Source organism: Gorilla gorilla, chromosome 10, assembly GCF_029281585.2.
Source record: "Gorilla gorilla gorilla isolate KB3781 chromosome 10, NHGRI_mGorGor1-v2.1_pri, whole genome shotgun sequence".
NCBI lineage: Eukaryota > Metazoa > Chordata > Mammalia > Primates > Hominidae > Gorilla > Gorilla gorilla.
The window spans coordinates 43,523,968-43,551,710 of NC_073234.2; the positions used below are offsets into that span (position 1 = coordinate 43,523,968).

A 27,743-nucleotide genomic window follows, 5' to 3' on the forward strand; every position below is an offset into this window, starting at 1 on the left:
ACCCCCCTTGAGGATTCGCTTTTTCCGTAACAAAATAGCAAAGCTCCCGACTGTCCGCAGCCCCGGCCGCTCACAGATGGAGGGTCCCAGGGCCTAGGACGCAGCCCCCAGCGGGAAGCTCCAGCTGGCCGTGAAGAGGCCGAGTCGAGAGCCGGGAGGCGCGCGGGGGTGGGCGCTGCAGCCGCGGGTTGTTTATCTGGAGTACGGAGGGGAGGGGGGAGCCTGGAAACCGCCCCGTGTCCCATTTCCTCCTCTTGTTTTCGCTCCGGATTCTCCATGTTGGACCCAAACTGAGGAGCCCGGAGCTGCCGCTGGGGGATCGGGGCTGGGGGCACCCGGGGGAGCCGCTGCCCGGGCCGCCCGCCCTTTGTACAGGCCGCTTCCCTTCCCGGTCCGGGGAGGAGACGAGAGGGGGGATGTGAACAGCTGTGGAAGTCGGAGTCTCGGGAGCCGGAGCGGGCCCCCGCCCAGGCCCCCCAGCCCAGCCCAGCCCGCGCGCCCGCCCGTCCTCCCGCCCAGCCAGCCCGGGCCCGCGGGATTGTTAGATGGAACACGGCTCCATCATCACCCAGGCGCGGAGGGAAGACGCCCTGGTGCTCACCAAGCAAGGTAGGGGCAGCAACTTCCCAAAACTTTGCGTCGCCCCCGGGCGCGGAGGGGGCTAGCACAGCCCCGAACCCAGGTCTCGGCCCTTGACCTCCAGGGCTTAGAGCCAGCGATCCCGACTGGACCCCTCCGGTCCATCCGCCCCCGCATCCCGGCTGGCACTCAGACCTCCGTGGGGGCTGCACGGGGATCCCGGCGCCCGAGCGGAAAGGGCGTCTTCGGCGCAGCTGTCACCCTGTCCCGCAACCCCTCCCCCCCGGGGCTGAGAGACGGAGGGGTCGCTCTCGAAGCACTGGGCCACTCCGCGTCCACCCCCTCCGGAGTTGGGGGTGGGGTCGTCACTTTCCTTCACCGCCGCGCGCGGCTGCCCTGGGATCGCGGGGAGGGGTTAGGAAGGTGACGGAGGGAGCCCCAGGTGGAACGGAACCGGGACTGGAGTCCAGCACTTGCAGGCCCCTCCAAGCCCGAGGTCGTTCCGGCAGCTAGCTGGCGGTGACGGCGTCCGGCGGGACTTGGGACCAAGTTCACCTCTTGGAGGCGGGGGCGGTCGCGGTGGGGGAGGGGCCCGGGCCCTGGCACACCAGACGTGGCGGGTTCCCGGCTCAGCGCGGGCCCCGGGACCTTGGCGGCGTCGGGCTCCCGCCCGGCTGCCTCTGGCCAGTTTCGCTGAGCAAACAAGCCCGACCCGGAGGCCCGGCCAGAGCCCCTCCCTGCCCGGTGCGCTCCCCCGGGGCCGCCACTGCACACACAGAGCCGCGTTTGTTTAGCCCGGGAGCGGTGTCCCTGGTTACATAATTCGCCGGATGGCATCAGACCCGGCGTGGTTCTGAATCGCGCAGCGAAAAAGTGCGAGTTCTCTGTGGGCAGCGGCTGGCGGCCCCCGCCTTCCAGAGTGTCAGGTGGAGGCGCGAGGGGGCCCGCAGGCCCTCGCGGGGGTGAGGCGGAGGCCGACGCCTCTCCCGGGGCGGGAGAAAGCTGGGGCCCGAGGGTGGAACCTCTTAGTTTGGTCACAGTGGGAGACTCGAAACTCTTTCCCCCTCCGCCACGTTCTTCTTTTGGCCTTGAGGAATGTGTCCAAAATAGCGGCAGATTTTCCGCGGGGTGTAAGGACGAGTGTGGCGTTTCTCTGGAGAGCCCCCGGACCGGGGCCACCTGGCCCCGGAGGCTGGGGCGGGAGCTGGCTCCTAGGGCCGAATCCGGAGCGCTCCCTCCCCTTCTCCACCGAGCGCGAAGGGCCGGTGCTGCAGTTGAACACACTGAGGCCTAGAGCCTGGTGGGCGGCCAGCTTCGGGGCCTCGTGCGCCCCACGTCTCCCCGTTTGGCAACATTAGTCAGCAGGTCACTAATTCTTGGGGTTCACGTTCCAAGGAGCTCCCCCAACTTCCCTAGGGGCAAAGCCGCTGAGTTGGTGGTGTCAGCCTCTCCCAAATTCCCTCAGTGGAACGAGAGGAGCTGGGAGGGGGGAAGGGTGGGGGGAGGGGGGCAGTGTGTTCCTCTTGCATCACTGGCCGGACTTTAAATAAGCCTGCCCTGAGAAGGGATGAGCCTTGCCTACTCAGATCCCAACCCCCGAGAAGGCTCCGGCCTCCCTGACCTCGGTGTTGCCATGATTTCTGCTCTCCTGGCTGCATCACTAACCAGGCTGTGACCCAGGCAGCAACTTCACCGCCTCTGCTGGCTGCTCAACTGTGCTGATGGCTGAAAAAGGAAGGGAGCCTGCGTGTGTTTATAGCTCACTCCTGACTCTTCCCACTCCGTTTTTATCCCAGGAAAAGACCCTAAGAGCTAGCCAGAGGGGAAGAAACCTAGATGTGGGGGGATTCATGAGGGGGCAGTGGTGATGAGTAGGGGGAGGAGCCCTGTGCTTCCCCACTAGGTCTTCCTCTCTTGCAGGGACTCTTGCAGGGAGTGTGCCTTGGGCATCGTGGGGCCACGCGAGGAGTAAGGGAAAGCTGGACTGCGCCGGGGCGTCTTAGAAATCAGAGCTGGAAGTTTCATCCACCAGGGTGAATGGCAGGCTACAGAATAGATAACAGCAGAAAGCAAAGCAACTGGCTTGACAGTGTTAAGTTGCTGGTGTTGGATTTTCTTGGAGTTAATGTTTCTCCTTTTTTGTGTGTGTGGTTTAAGCCAGCAGCCACTGGGTCTCTCCCTCCCCATGTAATTTTTTATTTAAATTGAGATGGAGTCTTACTCTGTTGCCCAGGCTAGAGTGCAGTGGCGCAATCTCAGCTCACTGCAACCTCCGCCTCCTAAATTCAAGCAATTCTCCTGCCTCAGCCTCCCAAGTAGCTGGGATTACAGGCGCGAGCCATCACGCGTGGCTAATTTTTTTGTACTTTTTAGTAGAGACAGGGGTTTCGCCAGTTGCCCAGGCTGGTCTCGACTCCTGAGGTGATCAGCCGCCTTCGGCCTCCCAAAGTGCTGGGATTACAGGCGTGAGCCACCGCGCCCGGCCCCTCCCCATGTAATTTGATTGCATTCCAGAGAAGACATACTTTCTTCCTGGGCTGCTTAGGCACCCAGCAACCACTAAACCAACTTTCTGAGTCCCACATCATTTACAAACAAAACCTACGTCTTCAAAACAAAACAAAAAACAAAAGCTGGGGGACTGGGGAAGCAGATGTTTTAATTAGCTCCTTTTGGAGTTCCTCCTTCTCCCCACTCCCTCCTCTCCACAACATCCCATCTCCATGCCTTGCCTGCCTTTGGAAAAAGGGGAAGAAGGAGTGTGAGGTTCTTATTATTAATAAGTAAATTTCTGGAAAGAAACAAATTGCTCCTAGCTTGGGTGGCTATTTAGTGAAGTTACTTGCCATTGCAGGTTTTTTTTTTTCTTTTTTAGCATTCTGTTCTCTGAGGTTTAAGGCTGTCTGGGTGCGTTGATGATTCAAAAGTAATTACAGTAGGGGAAGTAGAACAAAGTTGCTGAAAGCATTGATGATAAAAGCACCAAAATTGGATCATCTTCCCAGACAGATGGGTGAAATGGCTTTCTGGTACAGCAAGGACAGGATTGTGTGTAACATCAAAAAGAAAAAAGAAATGTTAATATCAGCTTGGCAAGAATGGCTGTTTATTGCAGCTCTATATGAGATTGTCACCCCATTGCTAAGAGGTTGTGACCTTGGCTTTGGGATTAGATGGGGAAAAGCCAAGGAAACAAGACCCACGCTGTAACCTCCCAACGTGAAATGAGACCTGGTGGAGGCAGCCTCTTCCGGAGCTCAGTGACCCACACGCCTTTTGGAGGAATCAAGAGATTTTTTTGTTGTCCATGAATCCTGATGCCCCTTCCTCTCGATGATGCCTTGGATTACCTTCTCACATGCCGAACTGGACAGGTTCTGATAGCTAATCGCAAGGATTCTTCTGAGAGACTGACCATCCCTGAAAATTACGATGTGGCAAGTTTTCAGGATGGCTAGCTCTTTTGTTATCCGCATAAGGGAGAAATTCTGCCTTATTCCCTCAAGAAGTTGTTCAGACACCGTTCACTGTAGATGTAGCCAAGCCTTTAACTTGAAAAGCTTAGACATGAATCTTGCTGGAGCTTCCTTCCATAGCTTGCTATGCAGGGGGCGGGAAGCCTGCATGTTTATAGCTGGCTCCTCCTCCTGCCCTGCTGGTGCCTCTCACCTTCCTTTGCCTACCCTGGGTCTTGGCCTCTTTGTGCTCTCACAGTGACTGCTGAGGCTCCCTCCTGCATCTCCTTTGGAGTTTTTCCCCCATCTTCGGGTAAGGATTGGAGCCTGCGTGGTGACTTAAGCTTGTGTTTGCTCCTGCCCCCAAAATTGCAGAGGAGCGCTGATAAATCAGCAACAAAGTTTGTAAATGCCTAACATCTGGGGCTGGGGGTTTGCAGTTGACTTGTAGAGCTTTCCACTGAGCAGCACTGGAATTGCTGTGAAAAATCCCTCGGAGGATGGCAGAGGTGGGGGTGTTCCTTTGTCCTCTCTTCTCAACCGTAGAGGTCTTAAAGAAACTGGGTAGCAGAGAGGTGTCATTTCATCCTCTCCATGGGACCTTCCAAATCCCTTATCATGGATTTTGTTAAAATGGTAAATACTAAAGAAGTCACATTTCTAGCCAACGTGAATTGATGCTCCCAACCTAACTGTGAAGAATTAAAGTGTTTGTAAATAAGCATGGAAAAGAAAGACAATATGTAAATATATATGGGATTGTGTGTATGTGTGTACATATCAATACATAGCTTCCCTTCCAATTCCTCCTCCAATTTTTTTTTTCTGCTAGCTTTTGGGTAATTTGGGGTATTGTCTTTTATTCCCATCATGGTAAGTTTGGTTCTTAGATTGGATAAAGTGGGGACCAGGGTCAGGGATGGTGGTTAAAGTTTTCATTGTTACTTCAAAGCATTGTTTCTGAAGCAAAATTGCTTCAGGCCTGGGTTCAAATACCTTCTTTTCCTATTTGCAATGAGACTTGATAAATCACTTTAGTATTCTGAGTAACTTATCTATAAAGTAGTAATAATGATATCTACCCTTCTATTATACTTGGTACTTAGTAGGTGCTTGATAAATATTAATGTCCTCCTTTTTTTTTTTTTTTTGAGACGGAGTCTCGCTCTGTCGCCCAGGCTGGAGTGCAGTGGCGCGATCTCGGCTCACTGCAAGCTCCGCCTCCCGGGTTCACGCCATTCTCCTGCCTCAGCCTCCCGCGTAGCTGGGACTACAGGCGCCCGCCACCACGCCCGGCTAATTTTTTGTATTTTTTAGTAGAGATGGGGTTTCACTGTGTTAGCCAGGATGGTCTCGATCTCCTGACCTCGTGATCCGCCTGCCTCGGCCTCCCAAAGTGCTGGGATTACAGGCGTGAGCCACCGCGCCCGGCCTAATGTCCTCCTTTTTTACATAGTGAGACTACTCTGTTCGCCCTCCTCCATTCCCCCAAGGACACAGTGTAAACAGCACGTAGTCTTGTGGGTTTTATTTTTCAAGACAGGTGGCCGGGGGTCAGAGGGGACACTGATTGTGGGGGCTTGGGCCTTCTGGAAGGATCAACCTCTTAGGCTTACAAACAGCCTTGCTGCACAGACCCCTTCTTTGTGTCATGTGACTTGGGATGTGATTTGTTATCTGCCTGGGCTGTGGGACTTTGGCCATTCTATCTGGTGCCTGGGCATCTGGGGGGTGGGAGAAGGCCAGGCATGTGCCCCCTGTGAGTCTCTAAAGTCTAAACTTCCTTAGAGGTTCTCAAATATGGATATAACAAATATTCAAGACAACTGTATGCTACATTCTCTCACTGTCTGCTTTGAGAGTTAATGAATTCAGAGAGATTGAGGTTTCTTTTAGGTAATTCTAATAAGAGGGGGAAAAAGAAAATGGGGTTTGAAGAGAAATAGATGTTCTTAAGCTATTTGTTTGCTGCTGTGGTTTTGGGGTACAACATTGAGAAAGTACAAAAGCAGCATTGATCTGCTTTTCATCTTGTCTTAGTCTGGCCAGCTCTGGGAAGCATGGAATTAACTCGCTTGTCTTTGGGACCTGGGATTGGGTGTGGCCCTGACATATTAACCTCACTTTTCTGAAATGGAGGAGTAGTTCTGAACTGGGATGCAGATGAGCACATTAACATGCAAATCTTACAAAGAAAGTACTAGAAATTAAAGTGGATAAGTTGACGACTTAAAACTGGAAGCATCTCTGGACCAGAGACCAAATAGAATGGAGTTTCTTTGTCTGGCAAAATGCCCAGCCCTTCAGGTCTGAGTATACCTGCACCAGGATCTGTTATCACAGGGTACTCCAGTGAGCGCCACAGCCTCCCTCTAGGCAAAAGTGTGTATGCCCTGTTTTATGTTAGCTATTCTAGGAGTTAGCCTTGAACCTGATCTCTGAGTGGATCTGACATTTCCATTTCCCTCCTAGGTGCTCTAGTCCTTCCCCCACCCCCATCCCCCCAAATCAGACTTTGCTCTTACTCTCTTTTTATTCTATACCTTCTTTTATTTCTTGCCACAGCTTTTTCCATCCTCTTGAATTTGCACTTTCCCACCTGCATTGTTCCCAGGGAACAAATATGGCCCCAATCCCAGTGAGAGCCAAGCAGACTCATGCAAAGGCTCAAATTGCCTGCGGAAGGCTTCCTGGATAGTAGATCCCAGCTTTTCTGTTCCCGCAGCAGAATAGAGCTAGGACCCCTCTTTCACAGGAACAGGGGCCTGCAGGTAAAGACAGCAGACCCAGGTTTTCTGACTCACGTCACATAGAACTACCCCTAGAGAAGAAAACTGGATCCTAGGCATGAGTCCTCTAAGGCTTGCAGAAACACTGAGCCAGTCAGGTATGGTGGGGAGAGGGGCCAAGGGGACTTTGGCTGAATTGCCTTCTAGCCCTGGGTTAGTCAGAGACCCTGGCAACCTTAAGATATTGGCTCTCAGCCAGGGACACACATCAGAGTCTCCTGTGACACTTGCTAAAAATACAGACCCCCCACCTGGGATCTACTGAATCAGCGCATGGGCAGGTGGGTCAGGCATGCATGTGTTCCAAATGCTCCTTGTGGCTCTGACAGGTGCCCCTGGAGAAGAGCCAGGTAGGCACAGCAGTGGCCCCAACTGCCTGTTTTGCCCCTAGCAGGAAAATTCCTCTTGGTGGTCCCGTTTTACTGTATGTTAAAGATCTGTGGCTCTTCAAGGGGAGTCCTAAAGTTTTCAGAGTAAATGGACAGAGTAATGATCCATCCTTGTTTACCCAGTAATGGTTACAGCCAATATTTATAGAGTACTTGCCATAGGCAAGGTACTATTCCTAGCATTTTATATCTCGTATCTCACTTAGTTCTCCTGACAACTTTTCCTTTCCAATAAGAGGAATTAACCTCACTTTACAGATAAGGAAAACTTTCACAGGGAGAGGGAAGGACTTTGCCCAAGGGTACATGGCTAGTGTCAGCCAGACATTAGCATTGTCTGGCATTTCACTTTTTTTTTTTTTTTTTTTTTTTTTTTTGAGACAGAGTCTTGCTCTGTCGCCCAGGCTGGAGTGCAGTGGCGCGATCTCGATCTCAGCTCACTGCAAGCTCCACCTCCTGGGTCTATGCCATTCTCCTGGCTCAGCCTCCTGAGTAGCTGGGACTACAGGCGCCCGCCACCACGCCCGGCTAATTTTTTGTATTTTTAGTAGAGACGCGGTTTCACTGTGTTAGCCAGGATGGTCTCGATCTCCTGACCTCATGATCCGCCTGCCTTGGCCTCCCAAAGTGCTGGCATTACAGGCTTGAGCCACCGCGCCCGGCCTAACATTTCACCTTTTAGAGTGCTTTTGAGTTCATGATTCAGGTGCATGCTTCAGGTGAAGCACCTTTTAAGGGACCGTGCAGGGGAAACCTTTCCAGATTGGCTTATGAGGAAGCTGAACCCCAGAGAATTGTGCCCTAGCAAGGCCACGGAACTGTTGAAAAGCTGAACTGGAGCAAGAGCTGGGTTTCCTGACTTCTAGATCAGTGCTTTCTCAAGTGGACTCACCTATACGTCTTGGCTGGTCATAGGTGAAGCTGAGGGGTGTGGGGGGAGCAGGAGAATGTCCCTGGAGATGGGTGCCTCCCTGGCAGACTCCTTCCATTCCTTCTGCAGAGGCCAGCCATATGAAGGAGGAACTGGTTGGCCAGCCTCAATTAGTGTGTATGTGTGTGTGCGACTGACTGGTTTTTGTGGAGTGCTTTTTTGTGGAGTCCCGGAAAACATCATTTCCGGTTTGGCCCTGTTACTACCTCTGAAATGAGTTAGAAGAAATCTCTATGGTCCCTTTAATGTGAACATTTTGAGATGGAGACTGAGGTAAGAGTATGAAAGTACTTTGCACTTAATGAGTAGCAGTTGACACTTACAAAGCTTTTGTTAGGACCAGGACACTCCCTGAGCTCCCTGCAATTCTGACACTGAGAAATAGGTAGTCTTCCCATTTTGCAGATGAAGAAACTGAGGCCCATGGCTGCATACCTTACACATGGCAGAGCCTAGATTCGAACTCAAGTCTGGGTGCCTTGTGTCACCACTGTATTTTTCCCTGGTCAGAACAGATACCCTTGCTTTGTCCTGTGTCCTCACTGCTTTCTCCAGCTCACGTTTGTATCAACCTAAAGCAAAGCAGGCCTACATACCTGGAAGGGAAAGAAGCAGTGGATTCTTCCTAGGCTTCAACTATATCTAAGCATTCCAGGAGTCAAGGGCACAGCACCAAGGCAGGAACTTGAAACACTCACTGAGAGGATGTCTGTGTGTAGCCCCTCCCACAGGGGCTTGTTCTACACCTCCTTAGGGGGAAGGAGGGGTAACTCCAGGTAGGCAAATGTGGTTTCCAGTCCGTCACAATGATACCTTTGCTCTGGCTGGTGCTACATAGGGCAGGGTCTCCTGCTGAGGCAGGGGCAGGATCCAGTCCTTTGAGTTTTCTTGGATGGCATCTCAGGCTTGTCCCTGCTGCCCTGTGGGCTATTAGATCACTTCCTGACATCCCCCAAGAGTCCTCTGGAGTGGGGCTTGCAGGGCTGAGCCTGCAGCTGACTTGTCTATGAGGAAACGCCTCCTCTGTCTCTGGTCCAGGATCTACTACTTCTGGAGGCCCACCCCAACCCAGCACGTTTTTAAAGTACGTTGGAGCTGCCCAGGAGGGTGTTTTGGCAATACCTCCTTTAGAGGCTGATTCTGAAATCAACGTGCTTTAGAACTTGCCAGAAATCCCCTGCTCCCAAAACTGAGTCCTCTTACCTCTCTAGCTGAGGTCAGAGAACAGATTGCTGAAGGGGCAGAGACAAGAAAGTGTGTGACCTGTGACCCTCACCCCACAGGTGGCATTAAGGACTCAGGTCTGAAAGAAGAGACAGCCATATAGGGACCTCTCCTGCCCAGGGAAAGGGAACTAATGGAGTCACTGGCTTAGGTACAGCTGCCCCAGTTGCTGGTGCAGAGAGGGCACCAGCATACAACATGCTGGTATGGGCCAAACAGCATGGCTAAAACTGCTTTTTAATTTTTTTAATTTTATTTATGTATTTTTTTTTTTTTTGAGACAGAGTTTTGCTCTGTCCCCCAGGCTGGAGTGCAATGGTGTGATCTCGGCTCACTGCAACCTCCGCCTCTTGGATTCAAGTGATTCTCGTGCCTCAGCCTCCGGAGTAGCTGGGATTACAGGAGCTCACTACCATACCCTGCTAATTTTTGCATTTTTAGTAAAGATGGGGTTTCACCATATTGGTCATGCTGGTCTCGAACTTCTGACCTTAAGTGATCCCCACCGCCTTTGCCCCCCAAAGTGTAAAACTGCTTTTTTCAAAAAATGCCCATGCAGTTAGATTCACAGCTACTTTTTGGAACTTCGGGAGCTGGTGCTAAGCTGGGTCCGGCCCTGCCTTGCTTGTTAGCTGTAGAGAACAGTGTCAGTGGCCAGGCATGAAAGCAGTACACCCTCCCCATTGTTTGCAGTCTTTTGTGTGTGGGGGCTGTCTAGGCATCTCACCCTCTTTTGTTCCCTGCCGACTCACCTGCTGGTCCCAGGAGCTCTTCCGTCCACCTGGCACTTTAGGGCATGTCCATAGCCAAGGAACAGATGCCCCTTGCAGAGGACCTGGGAGGACTTCTCTCCATGGGGGAGTCCCAGTCAAATGTGTCTTGGCTGCAGGGTTCAGGCAGCCGTCCAAGAAGGGCCGGAAATGCTCCAAATACTCTCCTTCCTCCAATAGCTGAGAGGAAGGAGGCCCCTCAGAGGGGCCATTTTATAGTGATAGCCAGGCTAAGGCTAAGTCCTTTGCTGTGGGGGATGGGAGGTGGTGGGGAAGGAAGTACTTCTGGGGATGAACCAAAAAAGAAAGCAACTTTCTACGTGAATGGGCTTGTTAAAATCTGATTGCCTCAGAGGTTACCTTCTGCTGAATCGCAGGCAGATGTGTGAGGAGTTCCTTTGCTGGGACACAAAGCTGTGTTGTTGACAAAAGTGGTATCTGGACCTGACTTTCAGGAGAAGATTAAAAACAGTGTTGCCCTGGTCACTCTGGTCTTCATTTGTGTGTATGTGTGCACGTGTTCACTTGTTTGTACATGTACACTTTTTTTTTTTTTTAAAGACAAAATCTTACTCTGTCACCCAGGCTGGAGTGCAGTGGTGCAATCACGGCTTACCGCAGCCTCGAACTCCTGGGCTCCGGTGATTCTCCCACTTCAGCCTGCCAAGCTGGGACTGCAGGTGCACCTGGCTAATTTTTTTTTGGTGGAACAGGATTTTGCCATGTTGCTCAGGCTGGTCTTGAACTCCTGAGCTGCAGTGATCCAACCGGCCCAGCTTCCCAAAGTGCTGGGATTACAGGCTTGAGCCACCTACCCCGGCCCATGCATAGGGGCAAATAGTGTCCTTACCTGGTACTTCTTGAGAGTAGTGGGGATGAATACCAGGGGAGACAGCGATTTTTGTCTCAAGTGAAACAGTCTTACTTGCTTTTGTTTTTCACAGAATACCCAGTCAGGGAGTTTGTGAGCTGGAAAACAAATTTTGTTGTGGACTGGGGAGAAGGTATAGGGGCTGTTTTGACTTTCTGAAACCTGCTCATGATCAGAGCTCTCAGGCACCTTTCCCTCATCTTCTTGGGCTTCATCCACGTGATGATGGTGGGAGGGCTCCTGGTCTGTTGCTGGCCTCCTGGAATGAGGCCCATGATGTTGCCATTTAGTGGTCATCTCCCCTTGGATAATTAATTAAAACAAGCGCAGCATTTAGCTTTAGATTTAGCACAGTGCCTTACTCTCTAACTTCGTTTATCCTTTCAGTCCTGAGTGAGGGCTTGCTGTTATCCCAGTTTATGGATGAGGAAACTAAGGCCCCAAAAGGCTGTGTGGCTGAGTCAGTAACTGGCAGAGCCTGGACCCCAGCCCTGATGATCCTCAGTGGGGGCATACTCCACACATCCCCTCTTCTCCTCACACCCCACCTCAGTAGGAAGCCTCGCAGCGGTGAGCTGGATGGCTGGCCTGGTTTCCCTATCTTCAGCCACCAGCTCACTTTCTTCTTAAGCCAGAGCTGCTTCCCTCATTGGGTCTGTGCTAGTCCTCTCAGACATCTAGCCCCAAACCAAATGTTTGGGGCAGGGAAAGCAGAAGCACATCTGCATCTGGGCAGGAGAGGAGGGCTGGGTGTCCGCAGAGGGTAGCAGGGAATGAAGGAGGGAGAGCAGCTCGTAGTGGGGCTACATGGCATCCGCTGCCCTCCCTGGTTGGGGAACCATGTGCAGTGAATTTCCTACGGGGGCCAGGCATGGTGGCTCACGCCTGTAATCCTAGCACTTTGGGAGGATGAGGCAGGAGGATTGCTTGAGCCCAGGAGTTCAAGGCCAGCCTGGGCAACATAGTGAGACCCCATCCCTTTTTTTTTTTTTTTTTTGAGACGGATTTTCGCTCTTGTTGCCCAGACTGGAGTGCAATGGTGTGATCTTGGCTCACCGCAGCCTCCGCCTTCTGGGTTCAAGCAATTCTCCTGCCTCAGCCTCCCAAGTAGCAGGGATTATAGGCATGCACCACCACGCCTGGCTAATTTTGTATTTTTAGTAGAGACAGGGTTTCTTTCTTTTTTTTTTTTTTTTTTTTTGAGACGGAGTTTTGCTTTTGTTGCCCAGGCTGGAGTGCAATGGCATGATCTCTAGCTCACCATAACCTCTGCCTCCTGGGTTCAAGCGATTCTCCTGCCTCAGCCTCCCGAGTAGCTGGGATTATAGGCATGTGCCACCATACCTGGCTAATTTTGTATTTTTAGTAGAGACGGGGTTTCTCCATGTTGGTCAGGGTGGTCTCGAACTCCCAATCTCAGGTAATCCGCCCGCCTCGGCCTCCCAAAGTGCTGGGATTACGGGCGTGAGCCACCACTCTCGGCTGAGACAGGGTTTCTCCATGTTGGTCAGGCTGGTTTCAAACTGCCAACCTCAGGTGATCCGCCCGCCTCGGCCTCCCAAAGTGCTGGGATTACAGGCATGAGCCACCATGCCCGGCCTCTGTTTTTTTGTTTTGTTTTTAAAGAAGGAAATCCCTGTGGGCCTGTAAATCCTCTTGTGCCCAGTGTTCCTCTCCTGGAAAGGCAGGCTGTGCCCCTCCCCATCACACACAGATGGGTAGGGGATGGCCTGCACCTGGCTGTCAAGGACACAATGCTGAGTGCTGGCTGAAAGGAGCCACTGAAAGGCTCTTTGACACAAGTTTCAGATCCCTCTCTGAACTCTGTGGTTCCCTCACCCTTAAACCCAAGGAACAATGCAGGTCTTGGACCAAAGCTCCTGGCTCCAACCCCTCCTTCCTCCTCTGCCCCATTGTCATCTTGATCCCCCAGAGGTATCTGCTGGTCAGAGCAGGTGCAGGCAGGGGTGGGGGTGGATTCCCTGGAGTGGAATCCCAGAGCCTTGTGCTGTTTTACCCCTTCCAACTTTGACATCCTGCCCAAGAAAACCTGGGGCAAGGGGTAGGGGCTAGACCCCAGACTGGTCCTTTACCAGCTCATCCTAGAGAGGCAGAGAGCAAAAGTTCCCAAGAAGACTGTAGTCCTAGCTACTTGGGAGGCTGAGGTAGGAGGATTGCTTGAGCCTGGGACATCAAGGCTGCAGTGACCCATGATTGTACCACTGCACTTCAGCTTGGGCAACAGAATGAGACTCTTGTCTTAGAAAAAAAAAAAAAGTTTTCCAGAAGAGACCTTGAGAGTGCCCCTACACCTCCCATTTGTTGCATGAGTAAATGTGTATGAGACCCTATACAGGGTAATGGTTAAGAGCCTGGGCTCTGGGTTCAGGCGGATCTGAGTTCAAATCCTGGCTCTGCTGTCATACTGCCTGCATGACCGTGAGCCAGGTTACTTAACCTCTCTGTGCTTTAGTTTCCCTTCTGTAAAGTGGGGAACTAGTGCCTACCAAAGTGTTAATAGTAAGGATTAAATGAGGTAATGATGTCAAGTGTCTAACGCAGACCTGGCACATCCTTGATGCTCAGTAAACATGGCGGTGGCCTAGAAAGACTCTGGTTTGCCTCGGGCCCAGCTCCCTCAGTGCTCACCTTCCTCTCCTCACATAAAGGAGGCTTCTCTATCTAACTCTTCTGGGCTGTTGCAAACTAGTGGAGGCTTCCCCAGGTCCTAGCTCTGTAGACATGACAGGCCCTGGAGGCCCCTGGAGTCATTCACTCAGCCAGGCAAAGTTACTGAGCACCTGGTACGCAGAGGGTCACGGAGGCTGATGAATGCACTGGGTTGGGGCCATTGTAGGCCTTGCAGGGAGGCAGTCATGCTGGGAGAGGCTGATGCATTCTGATGAATTCTCTGGAGTAGTATTTAGAAAGGAAGGGAGGACAGCCAGCCTGGAAAAGGATGGAGGGAAGCAGGGCCCCATCAAGGGAGTGGGGAATGAGGGATGCCTGAGGTATTGACCTTGCTGTTGTGGGTCTGAGGTACTCTGCTTCAAGCTCCTGCCCCCAGGGTCAAGGCATTTGTGGTCTCAGAGGCCCAGGGGCTGCCGGCCACATTGGGTCTTTGAGAAGACCCTCATCCCCTGCAGAGTCCAAGCTCCCTCCCCGTCTAGGACTGAGGCGCTTCTGCCTGTTGGGCTTCCTGCAGCGGGTGCAAGCCAGGCCTTTCCATGCCCCCAGCCAGCTGCCCCTTTCACCCCCCCAACCTCTCAGGATTACTCAGCCTTCACAGCATCTGTCACTAAGATGCTGAGTGCATTCCTGACGGCCTCTCTTCAGGAAAAGCCCAGGCTGTGTGGCCTTTTAAAAAAGACTCTGTGCCCGGGTTAAGCCTCTGATTGTGGTTCTGCATGAAGAAACCATAAACCAAAGGGAAAGCGATGGTTCAGCTTTGGTCTTGGAGCTTTGTGTCAGCATCTGTCCTGAGTCCCTGAGCTTAGAATTTAATGTGAGCCATACAGGCAAAGTGGGGAAGCTGTCCTTTCCCTCCAATTTCAGCATAGAAATAGGGAAGGTCCAAGGAACCTCTGTCTTGCTGTCTTTTGTTTTTTTCTTTTTCTTTTCCTTTTTTTTTTTTTTTTTTTAAGCCAGAGTCTCGCTCTGTTGCCCAGGCTAGAGTGCAGTGGCCCGATCTCAGCTCACTGCAACCTCTGCCTCCCGGATTCAAGTGATTCTCCTGCCTCAGCATCCCAGGTAGCTGGGACTACAGGTGTGTGCCACTACGCCCAGCTACTTTTTGTATTTTTAGTAGAGACGGTGTTTCACCATGTTGGCCAGGCTGGTCTCGAACTCCTGACCTCAGGCGATCCGCCCACCTCGGCTTTCCAAGGTGCTGGGATATCAGGTGTGAGCCACCACGACCGCCCTGTCTTTTCTTTTTAAGTTTGAGATGAGGTCTTGCTATGTTGCCCAGGCTGGTCTTGAACTTCTGAGCTTGAGCAGTCCTCCTATATGAGCCACCGTGCTCAGCTTATCCTGGTCTCTTTGAGTGCTGGGCTCTGCTGAATTTTTTCTCCTTGATAAAGGGCTCTGGGGGATGTCCCCAGCACAACTTCATAACAAAATCCCTGTCCCTGGAAATTTTGATTCCTCTTCCAGAGCCAGGAGCTTGAAAGTGATGTCCAGGCTTTCAGGCTAATTGCTGGAAAGGCCCAGTCATTTTCTAAAAAGTTTCCAATGGCCATACCAATGTTAAGGAATCTGGCCTAACCCAGGGAGGAGAGAGAGAGAGAGCACGCGCGCAAGCTCTGGACCGGCCAACTGGGGAGGCTGAGCCTGCACCTGCAGGAAGTCCTCTGCCTTTATGTTGAGGCAGAGCTGAGTCCCTTATCCTAGGAGTGATGCTGACTGTACTTGTCCAACTGCTGTGTAAAGGCCATTTTCTCACCCTTGGTCCTGGGGAATAGTTTGATCTTTCCCTGCTCCTCTCCAGGGGGTACTGGCAGCCCAGTAACTGGATGTTAAATGGCTCTTCCATTACCCACTTCTGCAAGGGCCACCTTGGTACATTTTCTGGGTGTGTTGCTCCTAGGTAGCCCCTACCACATTGTCTTCCTCTTCCCTTTATCTGTGTCCCAAGGAACAACACAGGGCAGTTTGTCCTTCGTGGTACATTCTGCTTTCGTTTCTTTTCCCCACAAAGACAGAGGCATTTCCGGCATCCATTTTCCTGCACAGTAGTTTGCCCTGTGCTTTAAACTGGAATGGCTTGGGTTTAATCATTGGGCCCATCTCCTGCTCAGGCTCTAGGAAACTCAAGACCCTCTGGAGAAGAGAACTGGGACCAAGGACCATTCTGTGAGTGGTTGTGCAGCGCCACCTCCTGGCCATAGTGCCCATTGTATCTTTCCACTCTTGCTCAACAGTCATCAGAAAATTTCATCTATAGCAAAAGGAACTTGCAAAAGATAATCTTTTTTTTTTTGAGACGAGTCTTGCTGTGTCGGCCAGGCTGGAGTGCAGTGGCATGATCTCGGCTCACTGCGACCTCCACCTCCCGGGTTCAAGCAGTTCTCCTGCCTCAGCCTCCCAAGTGGCTGGGATTACAAGCGCGTGCCACACGCACGGCTGTTTTGTATTTTTAGTAGAGACAGGGTTTCACCATGTGGGCCAGGCTGGTTTCAAACTCCTGACCTCAAGTGATCCACCTGCCTCGGCCTCCCAAAGTGCTGGGATTACAGGCGTGAGCCACCACACCCAGCACAAAAGATATTCTTAAGTCCATTTCTAGTTGATCCTGTAATGCTCATAATTTTTTTTTTTTTTTTTTTTTTTTGTATCTGCTTGGCCTTTCTGGGGATGTCTTGCCAAGTCTTCTATTAAAATGACTTTGTGGCCAGGCGCAGTGGCTCACGCCTGTAATCCCAGCACTTTGGAAGGCCGAGGTGGGCGGATCACCTGAGGTCAGGAGTTCAAGACCAGCCTGACCAACGTGGAGAAACCCCATCTCTACTGAAAGTACAAAATTAGCTGGGCGTGGTGGCGCATGGCTGTAACCCCAGCTACTCAGGAAGCTGAGGCAGGAGAATCGCTTGAACCCAGGAGGTGGAGGTTTTGGTGAGCCGAGATCGCTCCATTGCACTCCAGCCTGGGCAACAAGAGCAAAACTCCATCTCAAAAAAATAAATAAATAAAATCAATAAAAATAAAATGACTTTGTTTCCACCGCCCAAATTATCAAGGTAGGACTAAGCAGCTGCAGTCCAGAAGCAAGGCTATCAGCCTAGAACCTGAGGCTGCGAATGTGTGTTCTAAGGGGCTAATCCATGGTATCTGTGTTTTACCAATTAGGCTCCCCATCCTTGAGGGGAGGGGGCCTTAAGGAGAGCTGCTGGAGTGGAGGAGGGGAGGCAAGGCTGTGAACAAAAAGTGTAGTTTCTTCCTTGGGGCTGGGGCTGCTCTGGAGTTCCTAGTCTGTTGTTGCTAGCCTGAAGTGGGTTTTTGTTGTTGTTGTTTTGTTTTTTTGTTTGTTTTTTGTTTGTTTGTTTTTTTGAGATGGAGTCTCTGTCGTCCAGGCTGGAGTGCAGTGGTGCGATCTCGGCTCACTGCAAGCTCCACCTCCTGGGTTCACGCCATTCTCCTGCCTCAGCCTCCCAAGTAGCTGGGACTACAGGTGCCCGCCACCTCACCTGACTAATTTTTTGTATTTTTAGTAGAGACAGGGTTTCACCATGTTAGCCAGGTTGGTCTCAATCTTCTGACCTCGTGCTCCACCCACCTTGGCCTCCCAAAGTGCTGGAATTACAGGCGTGAGCCACTGCACCTGGTCTCTAGCCTGAAGTTTTTAGGCAAATTGGGCTCAGTTCTGCCTCCACTAACCCAGTATCTAGGGAAGCTGATGCTGAACAGAACTACAGCTCCACTAACTCAAAGGGGACCAGGTTTCTCCGTTGTCTGGAACCGATGGTCTTCCTGGGAATTGACGTTAGGGAGGATTTTTGTCTTCGTGAATTAATTTTGAGTGTGCTGCAGCTGGAGCAGCAGAACACCTTGATTCTATGCCTGGCCCCATCTTCCCCCATGGAATGAAAAACAAATGCTCTGTAGCTCAGGTCTCCCAAGCCAGAGAGTGGGGATTCCTGACATTCCTGCTTTAAAGAGAAAAGGCTGGAATAAATATGTATGTTTGACTGTTAACTGTATGTGGTTGTTCACCAGCCGTATACCGTGTGCCCCAGTAGAGCTTACAAACTAGAAGAGCTATGGGCATAGTAGTATCTGTGGACAGAAACTGATGTCCCTAGAGCTAAAGCCTCTGTCATTCTCTCCACCCTAGGCCTGGTCTCCAAGTCCTCTCCTAAGAAGCCTCGTGGACGTAACATCTTCAAGGCCCTTTTCTGCTGTTTTCGCGCCCAGCATGTTGGCCAGTCAAGTTCCTCCACTGAGCTCGCTGCGTATAAGGAGGAAGCAAACACCATTGCTAAGGTAGGTGGGTTGGGGTGGTAAGATGCCAGCAATGAAGGGACTGTTAATGGGAGATCCCTGCAGACGATGGCAACCGGACAAGGAAGCTTTGCCTGAAGTTGCAAAGATTTCTGGCTGAGAGGGGGCCCTTCCTCCATCCTTCCATAAGTAGTGTATTTCCTTTCTGTTCCTTCCCTTTTGCGGTGTGGGCCATTCACATGTCACTGTGGTTTCTGAGGGCCCCTGTGATCCTGATCCTTCCAGGTTCCAGGAACTAGGCAAGGTGCTTTGCATATATTGTCTCATGTGATCCAGCCAGCAGCCCTGTAAGGAGATCATAGGATTCACACTTTGCAGATATGGATTTATGTAGAGGGTTTATGTTGCACCTGAAGAGTTCATGGTTAATAAATAGTAGTGTCAGGATTTGAACTTAGATTTCTCTGGCTCTAAAGCCTGTGTTGTTGTTCTCAATTATGCAAAGCTAACTTCCAAGTTACCTGAGTTACAGGGAACCAAGGAATTGAAACTCTACCATGCTATTAATAACTCCTGTCAGCAGTTCTCTCCTGTACTCATGCAAGGCATTTGGGATTTTGTGGGTATTTTTTATATGTCTAGTATTTCACAGGTGGGGCCAGCCCCAACCAACAAAAATTATTCTGCCCCAAAAGCCAGTGGTACTTCTCTGAAACACTGAGGTCTGGTTGTCCTTCCTTTTTCTCAAGACCAGGCTGAAGACATACATCAGTGAAAAATCACTGCATTTTGCAGTAGGGGAAATGGTTAAATAAAATACAACATGACAGTATTACTGAGTGATTAGCTTTTACAGAGTTCTCAATAACATGGAGAAGTATTGAGTTGCAACATTAAGTAAAAAGGCAGAGTGTGTAATTATATAGCATTCTGGAAAAAGTCTGCTGACACAGATTTGAAGGCAGTACACTGAATGCCACATTGTTTATCTAAGTGCTAGGATTTTAATTTTTCTTCAAAGTTTTCATTAAGAACACTTAAAACCATAACTTTTTTTTTTTTTTTTTGAGATGGAGTTTCGCTCTTGTTGCTCAGGCTGGAGTGCAATGGCGTGCGATCTTGGCTCACCGCAACCTCCGCCTCCCGGGTTCAAGCGATTCTCCTGCCTCAGTCTCCCGAGTAGCTGGGATTACAGGCATGTGCCACCACGCCCGGCTAATTTTGTATTTTCAGTACAGACGGAGTTTCTCCATGTTGATCAGGCTGGTCTCGAACTCCTGACCTCAGGTGATCCGCGCGCCTCGGCCTCCCAAAGTGCTGGGATTACAGGCGTGAGCCACCGCGCCCGGCGGTCATAACATTTGTATTAGCAAAAATTGGGGTGGGGGGATTGCTGATCTCTCTGCACTCCCTCCCCTCACATTTTGGGTACCCACAATGTGGCTTACTTGATGTTTTATAGGGCTTGTTCCCCCACATAACCCCTAAGGAGGGCATGGAAAACAACATGTTCTCAAGGAGAAGCCTGAGTTTAAGGACTTAGCGAGAGTTTGTCACTGTGAGGAATTCAGACTTTGGTTCTGCCTCTGACTCTGTGTCTCTGAATCAGTTACTTGAGTTACCTGTTCCTCACTTCGTCCAGTTGAGAGGCAGTGGCAGCCGAGAACAGGGACACTTGTCTTCTCCATCCTTCATCAGGCCTAATGTGGAAAGGAAGCTCTAGCCTTTCCCTTTTCCTGCCCCACTCCTAGGAAAAGTCACTTTTGACATGGTAGGAGCTTCCAGGTGGCTGGGTCTGGGGGAGAAAGTTGCCCTCCAGGCTTAAGACATAAGCAGTGGGTTTGGATGGGGTGGGAAAGGCGGTGAGATGGCACTGACCACCTCCTTCTCTTCCTCAGTCGGATCTGCTCCAGTGTCTCCAGTACCAGTTCTACCAGGTACGTGACTCTGGCCTGGTAAGTACTCAGAAGCCAGGACCCTGTGATCCCTGCCAGCTCCACGGGCAGGGTGATGTGCATAGTCCTTGGTGCCTGGCCAGCCACCTCCCTGACCTGGGAAGCCATTTGTTCCCCATACTTGTTGAGGGCCTGCTATGTGCAAGGCATTAGATTTTAGGGGACAGCTGGTGCTCCATGCCCTCTTCCCACAGCTGCTGTCCATCCCACGCCTGCCCTGGCCACCACCTCCAATGTCCAGATCACTTAATAGTCCCACTGGGAGGCTGAAACCAAGGAAACAACTCCACCTCCTTTCTTCCTGGCCTATCCTGGGTTGGTGATTGTGTCTCCACAAACAACCCAGCTCTTCCCATAATTATGCCAAGGGGTACAATTGGGCTTTCTTGGTAGGCAGATCTCAGCAACCTGGCTTGGTTTTAGATCCCAGGGACCTGCCTGCTCCCAGAGGTGACAGAGGAAGATCAAGGAAGGATCTGTGTGGTCATTGACCTCGATGAAACCCTTGTGCATAGCTCCTTTAAGGTAACTCAATGTCTGGAACCCTTCCTACCTTTATCTTGGGCCTTCTTGTGAATCTGACAACAGATGTGTAAGGCAGCCTAAAGGTGAGGAAAGAAGAGTGATTAGAAGGGAAAAGGCCAGGCCTCTGGCATTTTGGCCACACTGGTGTCACAGGTATCTAGAGGCCCCACTGAAGAATGTTGAGTAGGAACCCTGTGTGTTCCACCAGGGCTGCTATCTCCAGTCACTCCCAACAGGCTGCATCTGCCCCCGAGCCACATAGCACAGAAAGCCAGCCACGAGGGCTCTGTACAGGGCAGGCCTAAAAGAGTGGTTGGATCACCTTTGGCCCTTGCCCCTGCTTGTCTCCTCAGGAAACTCAGGCCCCAAAACTCTCAGCCCAGGTAGAATTTGTCAGAGTGGAGGTGCTAAGGAGTAGGGAAAACCAGAATGGGGTATCACATCTTGAACTAGGGTGAGAACCCCTTAATGAGGTGGCCAGAGGCACTTCCAGGAGTCTCTAAGACCTGTTTCTCCCCACCCACCTAGGGGTATGGTGGGGGCCTCATGTTTCTTTGCCACCATGCTGACAGCATTAACTTTTCTGCCTTCCAGCCAATCAACAATGCTGACTTCATAGTGCCTATAGAGATTGAGGGGACCACTCACCAGGTGAGCTGCCAGCCAGACCACACCCAGCCCAGAGGGTGGGGGGTCTGTCTTCTGCCTCACCTGTACTGGGGTCCTCCACCCGTCTCAGGACTTGGGTTCTGTCAGTTGCTCCCTTTTCTATAACTCCAGCCTCCCCTTTTTATTGGTATCTTTCACTCAAGGCTTTCTCACCTTAAAAAAAGAGTTTCAGCCCCATATCCCACCCAGCTGTCTCCCTTGTTTTCTCTTTGCAACCAAGCTGTTTAAAAGAATAGTTTACATTTTATTTAATAATAATAATAGCTATCGTTTGTTAACCACCATCCCCTCACGTGGCCAGCATTGTTAAATGATTTATTACATTTCTCTGTTCCTTAAGAAAGGTATCTATACCTGTTAAGATACCTTAACCAGGTATCTCTTTGCCTGTAACAGGCAGGGAAATCAGTAGTAACCATTTTCTCTGCCTGGAATGCCCTCTTGCCCATGCTCCCCCTGCCACCCCCACTGTGAATAGCTAGTGACTTTCTTCCTCCCCAGCCCAGACATCTCCTCCTCTGTGAAGCCTTCTCTGACTGCCTTCCCCAGGGCCCTCCATTGGATTCTGCCTGAGGAAGTGCTCAGTGTGTGTCTGTCAATGTAAAGAGCACTCAAATCTAAACAGACCAGGCTCCAGCCTGCAGCCCAGGCAGTCCCAGGTTAAGGATCATGTGACACTGCTAGTGAAAGACCATTTACTCAGCTTGCTTGCCCAGAAGGCCTGCCATGCCCAGCGCCAGGCCCCGGTCAGGACTAGGCTTGGTCCAGCAGCCCTTTGACAGTCTAGCTGAGGGTATAGGGATGTGCTAAACCCTTGTAGAAAAGATGAAGGCATATTTTCAAACAGATATACACTGTGAACTCCTGGCTAACAAGGAAGGGTATGAATAATTTTTAAAAGGATGAGATTAAAATGAGGGAGCACTACCTGCCCAAGGTGGGTGAAAGGATGCCAGACTTGATGAAAGCTGGGATGAGGAAGGGGCTTGTTGGAGGTGGAAGGAATGGCAGGCTAACAGAAGTTAAGTTGTGGCTGCCTAGAACAGAGGGTTCCTGCAGAGCTCTGAGTGGTCTGGTGAGTTGGTGGCCAGTTCAGGCCTACTCTAGGAGGGAGAGTCACAGCAGGCCGACTCTCTTTGAGCTTGGGAGTAATGCGGGTAAAGGAGCTTTGGGAGTCAGGTGCCGTGGCTTACACCTGTCATCCCAACACTCTGGGAGGCCAAGGCAGGAGGAATGCCTGAGCCCACAAGTTCACAACCAGCCTGGCCTCACATGGCAAGACCCCATCTCTAAAAAAAATAAGTAAATAAAGATAAGAAAAAGGACCTTTTTGGAAATGGTTCTAGTAGCAGCTGTGTAGGCTAGAGTCATGGAAGCAATAGAATGCAGACCGATGGGGGGTCAGGTGGCCAAAGGACTTGCCAAAATGTGCAAGATCGTAAAGGTGGACAAAGGTGTTAGTGGTGGCTGGCAGAAGCAAGCACAAGATCGGGTGCAGAGCAAGACTCGGCAGGGTGTCTGTCTAGTCTGTGGTCATTGAGGGGAAAAAGTCACTTCTCCCTGGTGCAATTCATTACCTAATCATGACCTGGACAGACTGTCCTGTCGGAGCCAAGGACAGAAAGCTCCCATAGAGGCTGTGGCTGGATTCAAGTAATCCAGGATAGGCTGTTTCCATCTGTGAGGCCTATTCTTGATTACTTGTTTCTGGAGGCAGCTGATGGTCCGCCGCCGGAAACAGAGATGGCTCCTGGGACATGGTGTGTGCGCTTCTTCCTGAGCCAGGTTGAGGTTGGGACCACTGATCCATTGGAAGCCTGGTGAGGGGGTACAGCCAGTTCTCCGGGTCTGTGGGGTCTCAGGGGGCCGCAGGCTTCCAGCCAGGTAGCCCAGGAGGCTGGGCTGCAGGGGTTGAGAGCTCCTTGCTGCTGTGTAACTGGTGAAGGTACCCAGTACTGCAAACCTTCATCACAGGGATGCCTCCAACAGGCTGCTCTGCTCTTCCTCAGGTGTATGTGCTCAAGAGGCCTTATGTGGATGAGTTCCTGAGACGCATGGGGGAACTCTTTGAATGTGTTCTCTTCACTGCCAGCCTGGCCAAGGTACCTAGGGGTGAGAGGGAAGAACCAGGAGTGGGTGTGGTGGCCACAGGGGTGGTCCAGCAGCTCCCTTTTGGTCCCTAGGGTTATACAGGAGGACCAGGAGTGTATCCAAACTAAGGCATCTTCTCTCCTCCTAGTATGCCGACCCTGTGACAGACCTGCTGGACCGGTGTGGGGTGTTCCGGGCCCGCCTATTCCGTGAGTCTTGCGTGTTTCACCAGGGCTGCTACGTCAAGGACCTCAGCCGCCTGGGGAGGGACCTGAGGAAGACCCTCATCCTGGACAACTCGCCTGCTTCTTACATATTCCACCCCGAGAATGCAGTGAGTGCTCCTGATGCGTCTCCACGGTAGGGATTGGGAGAGGAAGCAGACTGGAACTGTGGGCTCCACCAGAGAAGTACACCCCTCCAGGAAGACCCAGCCACCCTCTAGGGCTCTGGGGCGAGGGAGGGGGAAGCAGCAGTCGGGAGATTGACACCACATCTTCCCCCCACCAGGTGCCTGTGCAGTCCTGGTTTGATGACATGGCAGACACTGAGTTGCTGAACCTGATCCCAATCTTTGAGGAGCTGAGCGGAGCAGAGGACGTCTACACCAGCCTTGGGCAGCTGCGGGCCCCTTAGCCTGCCCTGCTTCCAAGCGACGGCCATCCCAGTAGGGGACTTTCCCACACTGTGCCTTTACGATCAGCGTGACAGAGTAGAAGCTGGAGTGCCTCACCACACGGCCCGGAAACAGTGAGAAGTAATTGGAAGGAGCTTTAGGACAGCTTAGATGCCGAGTGAGCGAATGCCAGACCAACGATACCCACAGCTACCTGCCGCCAACTTGTTGAGATGTGTGTTTGACTGTGAGAGAGTGTGTGTTTGTGTGTGTGTTTTGCCATGAACTGTGGCCCCAGTGTATAGTGTTTCAGTGGGGGAGAAGCTGAAAGACCAAGACTCTTCCCAAGTTAGCTTGTCTCCTCTCCTGTCATCCTAAGAGCCACTGAGTTGTATAGGGATGAAGACTATTGAAGACTCCATTGCCAAACCATGGCCTTTCCTCAGTGTTGTAAGGCCTATGCCAAGGATAAAGGAAGGGTATGCCTTTGGGTACTCCAGGCACACACCTTTCTGAAATCCTTCTCCAGCCAGCTGCTGCAGACAAAAGATCACATTTCTGGGAAGATGAGAACTTGTTTCCAGACCAGCACCCAGTGGCCATCAGGTCTTGTGGCCCAAAGGCTATGCTTGCCTCCGGCTGAGTGCCTGGGATGGGCCTTTTCTATGTCTCCCCAAGGCTGGGGTGCTGAGCCTGCCTTCCTCACCACCTAGCCATAGTCTCGAACCTGTGGGGAAGGAGGTTTTCTCCCTGCCCGGGAAGAGGACAGATAACTGATTTCCGTTCTTTTGACTGTGTTTTAAAATTCTCTTTCTAAACACAGAGTGTTGGGCCTGGTTTGTTTCTGACAAAGTTACAGTCCTGGGCCTGTAATGAATGTCGGCGGCGCTGGGGTTGCAGGGAAAAGACAAATCCTCAAAGCGTGGACGTGTGTCCCCATGGCTTGTGGATCAGCTAAGCTCGGGATCATTTCCATAAGTCTGCTCTTCAGGGATTCTCTGCTGGTGCTGGTGCAAGGACTTCTGTTCCAAAGGCTGGGAAGAACTAAGCTGCCCCAGCCCCTCCCATTTCTTGGGCAGGGCTCTTTTCCTGTTGTGTCTTCCCCCAGGGCCTGTCCTGTACCGAGCTCTGTCTGTTCCAGCCTTCATCCTTCCTGGCTGTTGCTTTTCCTCTTAAGGGCCTCAGAACTCTCGCTCTTCCTGGGCTGAGGGGGAATGAGTGTTCTTGCCATTTGCCAGCCTAATGCGCATGCTTTCTGCCTCTGGTAACAGGAGTGAGTGAGCCCCTCAGACCTGCACTCTGGGTGTCTCCTGCTTTCAAAGGTTCTTAATAGTGAATGCTTTAAAATTAAAGTCATCATGAAATGGAAGTTTTCCCAGGGTGGAAAACAAGAGGAAGTGCTGCTGTAATTGGGAGCACAAGGGGCCTCCCAAAAAGGAGCCCCACCTCAGCATCACTGCCTTAATCGTGGCCTCCCTGGGGTGGGTGGGGTTCTCTCCTCCCTCCCTCCCTCCTCCTGGGGTGGGAGGGCGCTCCTATTCCCATCTCTGTGTTCCCTGGAGGCAGGTATCACAAAGCATTTGTGAATTGCTTTAGGTGCAGGGACACCACCCACTCAGGACTCTTCCCCATCATCCCTTCCATTGCCACACCCTAGATCCAGCCTCAGGAACTAAGAAGTTTTGAGAAAAGCAGGTAGTAGAGCAGCAGCTTGGTGCTCTCAGCGGTGGCTGGCTGGCATTTTTCTCTAGCGTTGTGGTGCCACCTTCCTTCCTTGTCCCAAGGTTATAAGGCCTTGTCTTTCTCTTTGGAATCATAAAGTGGAACAGAGTCCCCAGAACTCATGTGGCCATTTCCGCCAGCATCACTCCCCGGTGCCTGTGGGGTCCCGGTGTACCTAAAGGGAGAAGGACCCCATGTGCTAGCCAGAAATATACTGTCTTTTGAAGGAAAGCAGGAGCTCAGACTCTTAGAGCCAGCTGTGGCTTCGGACCCAAGGCCTAACCTAGGCTGCTATCCTAATATTGCAGGAGGGGCCTCTCTTCCAAGCCCCACCCTAAGGGTTAGCCCTTGGCCAAATCTTTTGCCGTCTAGGCCCAGCCAGGCTTTTCTGACTAAATAAGCAATAAGAGGCTCTAAGCTGACTGAGTTGCAAGGACCCTTTCCGCCCTCCCATGGATCTCCATGTTTTTCCAGATGGCGGAAGAGCATGTGCCACCCCCTTTCCTAACAGGCTTGTCCAAGTGCTTGGCGTGGGACCCATGACCAAAGCCCAGGATGGCTTGGTGGGAGTGTCCCTGCTGCATCTGCATGAAGCCCCTGCTTTTTAGGCCTCACTCCCATCAGAACCCTGCCTGCCCACCTGCAACTCCCCCACAGCAATGCCATTCCCACTTGCCCCAGAGAAGCTACTTGGCCAAACCTAGCCAGGGTCTGTTCTTGTGGACCAGAGCCAGCCTAGTCATTATTTGCTGTCGGGTTTCCAGTTTCACCGTGTGTTAGGGCGAGGGATGATTGTAAAATTTGCTCCTCAAAGGAATCAGGCCAGACTCAATTTTGGAGGGCAAGACAGGGAGGAGGCCGCTTCATCCCAGACTCTCTTCTAGGGCTTCCCACCATCAGCCCCTCCCACTTGAGACTGGTCTTTGGGAGGCAATAGGCCACCATGCCTGGTCAGCACCAATTCAAGCCATGCCAGTAATCTGCCTACCTGCCAGGTTCAGTTCTTTTAAGGTGCCTCTTCAGGGACACAGTGTGTCTCTCTGATTGGGCTTCTAAATCAAAAGCCTGATGTTCGTGTCCCTCTCATAGGGGGAGCTTTGGACACAGGACCAGTTTGGAAAAGGGTCAGGTAAGGGTTTCCACTCTGCACATTGTAGAGGGGACACTCTGTAGGCCCATGGGTCCCTTACTAGAGAGGTTGAGTGAATTTGCCTTCAGTTAACATGGGACCTTCTGTTTAGCTTCCTCCTGCTTCCCAAAGATTTTAAGCATTTTGTAAATGTATAAACTCACCTCTGGTAACAGTGGCCCAGACGCTGCTTTGTGCTAAAAGCATGGGAAATGTAAAGGCAGTCTTTCCCTGGGAAATGGATGCTATTCTATTCTGCTGCCCCTACCTCTTCCTGAGGCCTCATTTAGAAAGAAAATCCCCTCAGAAGGCTGTCTGGCACCCAGTGTCCTAGCCAGGCCAAGTATATGAGAAAGGTAAGTCCATTTTCCCCTTCAGGTCCTCAGTGGATTACTTAACCACTGCTGTCCCTCGGTCCCTTTTTCCTAAACGGGTTTAGTTCTGTCTTTTTCTCCTTTTTTCTAAATGCTGGTAAATATCTACATTCAGCCAGGGAAGAGGAGGCCAGAGGTCGGGCCAGCTGCCCCATTCTTTTAACGTTGTAGGGCCTGCCCATGGAGCGGACCCTCCTCTTTGGGCCTCGTGAGCTTTTTTGCTTATCATGTTCCATTTCGTGCCGCTTTCCCCCTTCAAGATGCCATTTGGAGGGTAGGGGATCTGCTTCCCACTGTGACTGGGCTATGGGATTCTGACTACCTTGCTTACAGATTCATGGTTTGATAAATTTGTTGTATTCAAAAACTTGAAATGCAGGACGCCATTAAGTGTCTGTTTATATTTTTGGAATATTTGTATTACTTACAATTAATTAATAAAAGTGGGTTTAAAAAACCTTTCCAGGAATGTGAGCTGCCACCAACCTTCATTGGCCCTTAAGTGTTCACTGGGCCCATAGCAAGCACCGCCTTTCTTCTCGCAACCCCTTCCATCATGAAGCAGCTGCACCCCCGAGCTGAGTGGGGTGTTGCACCCACCGGGAGGCCAGCTGCAGATGCCACACAGGGCTTCCGCTCAAGGTTACACAAGTTCTGCTGTGATCAACCCCATTGCAGTCAGGTGCTTAGCACGTGTATATGCTTGATGTCCTAT

General features: G+C 51.5%; 1 protein-coding gene across 4 annotated transcripts; it reads left to right on the top strand.

The window, feature by feature from the left end:
- Positions 1-27,497, top strand: CTDSP2 (CTD small phosphatase 2). Of its 4 annotated transcripts, none has more exons than XM_004053467.5 (8): positions 1-609; positions 17,841-17,989; positions 19,846-19,884; positions 20,326-20,427; positions 21,022-21,078; positions 23,106-23,198; positions 23,336-23,521; positions 23,698-27,497. In XM_004053467.5, exons 1-8 carry the CDS (start codon positions 546-548, stop codon positions 23,821-23,823), a joined length of 816 nt encoding a protein of 271 aa, XP_004053515.1. In that variant the 5' UTR covers positions 1-545; the 3' UTR covers positions 23,824-27,497. The 4 variants fall into 4 exon arrangements, with proteins under 4 accessions (XP_004053515.1, XP_030856815.1, XP_030856816.1 ...); XM_031000955.3 differs by having other exon boundaries at positions 23-609; positions 19,846-19,902; XM_031000956.3 differs by having other exon boundaries at positions 23-609; positions 19,846-19,902; positions 23,420-23,521.
- Positions 27,498-27,743: the final 246 nt, after the last annotated feature.

Bases quoted from the DNA above. Each gene is read 5' to 3' on its own strand.
- CTDSP2 (XM_031000955.3), top strand. From the start codon at position 546: ATGGAACACGGCTCCATCATCACCCAGGCGCGGAGGGAAGACGCCCTG. The intron at 610-17,840 runs GTAGGGGCAGCA...TCTCCACCCTAG, and splicing joins CCTGGTGCTCACCAAGCAAG to GCCTGGTCTCCAAGTCCTCT. The intron at 21,079-23,105 runs GTGAGCTGCCAG...GCTCTTCCTCAG, and splicing joins TTGAGGGGACCACTCACCAG to GTGTATGTGCTCAAGAGGCC.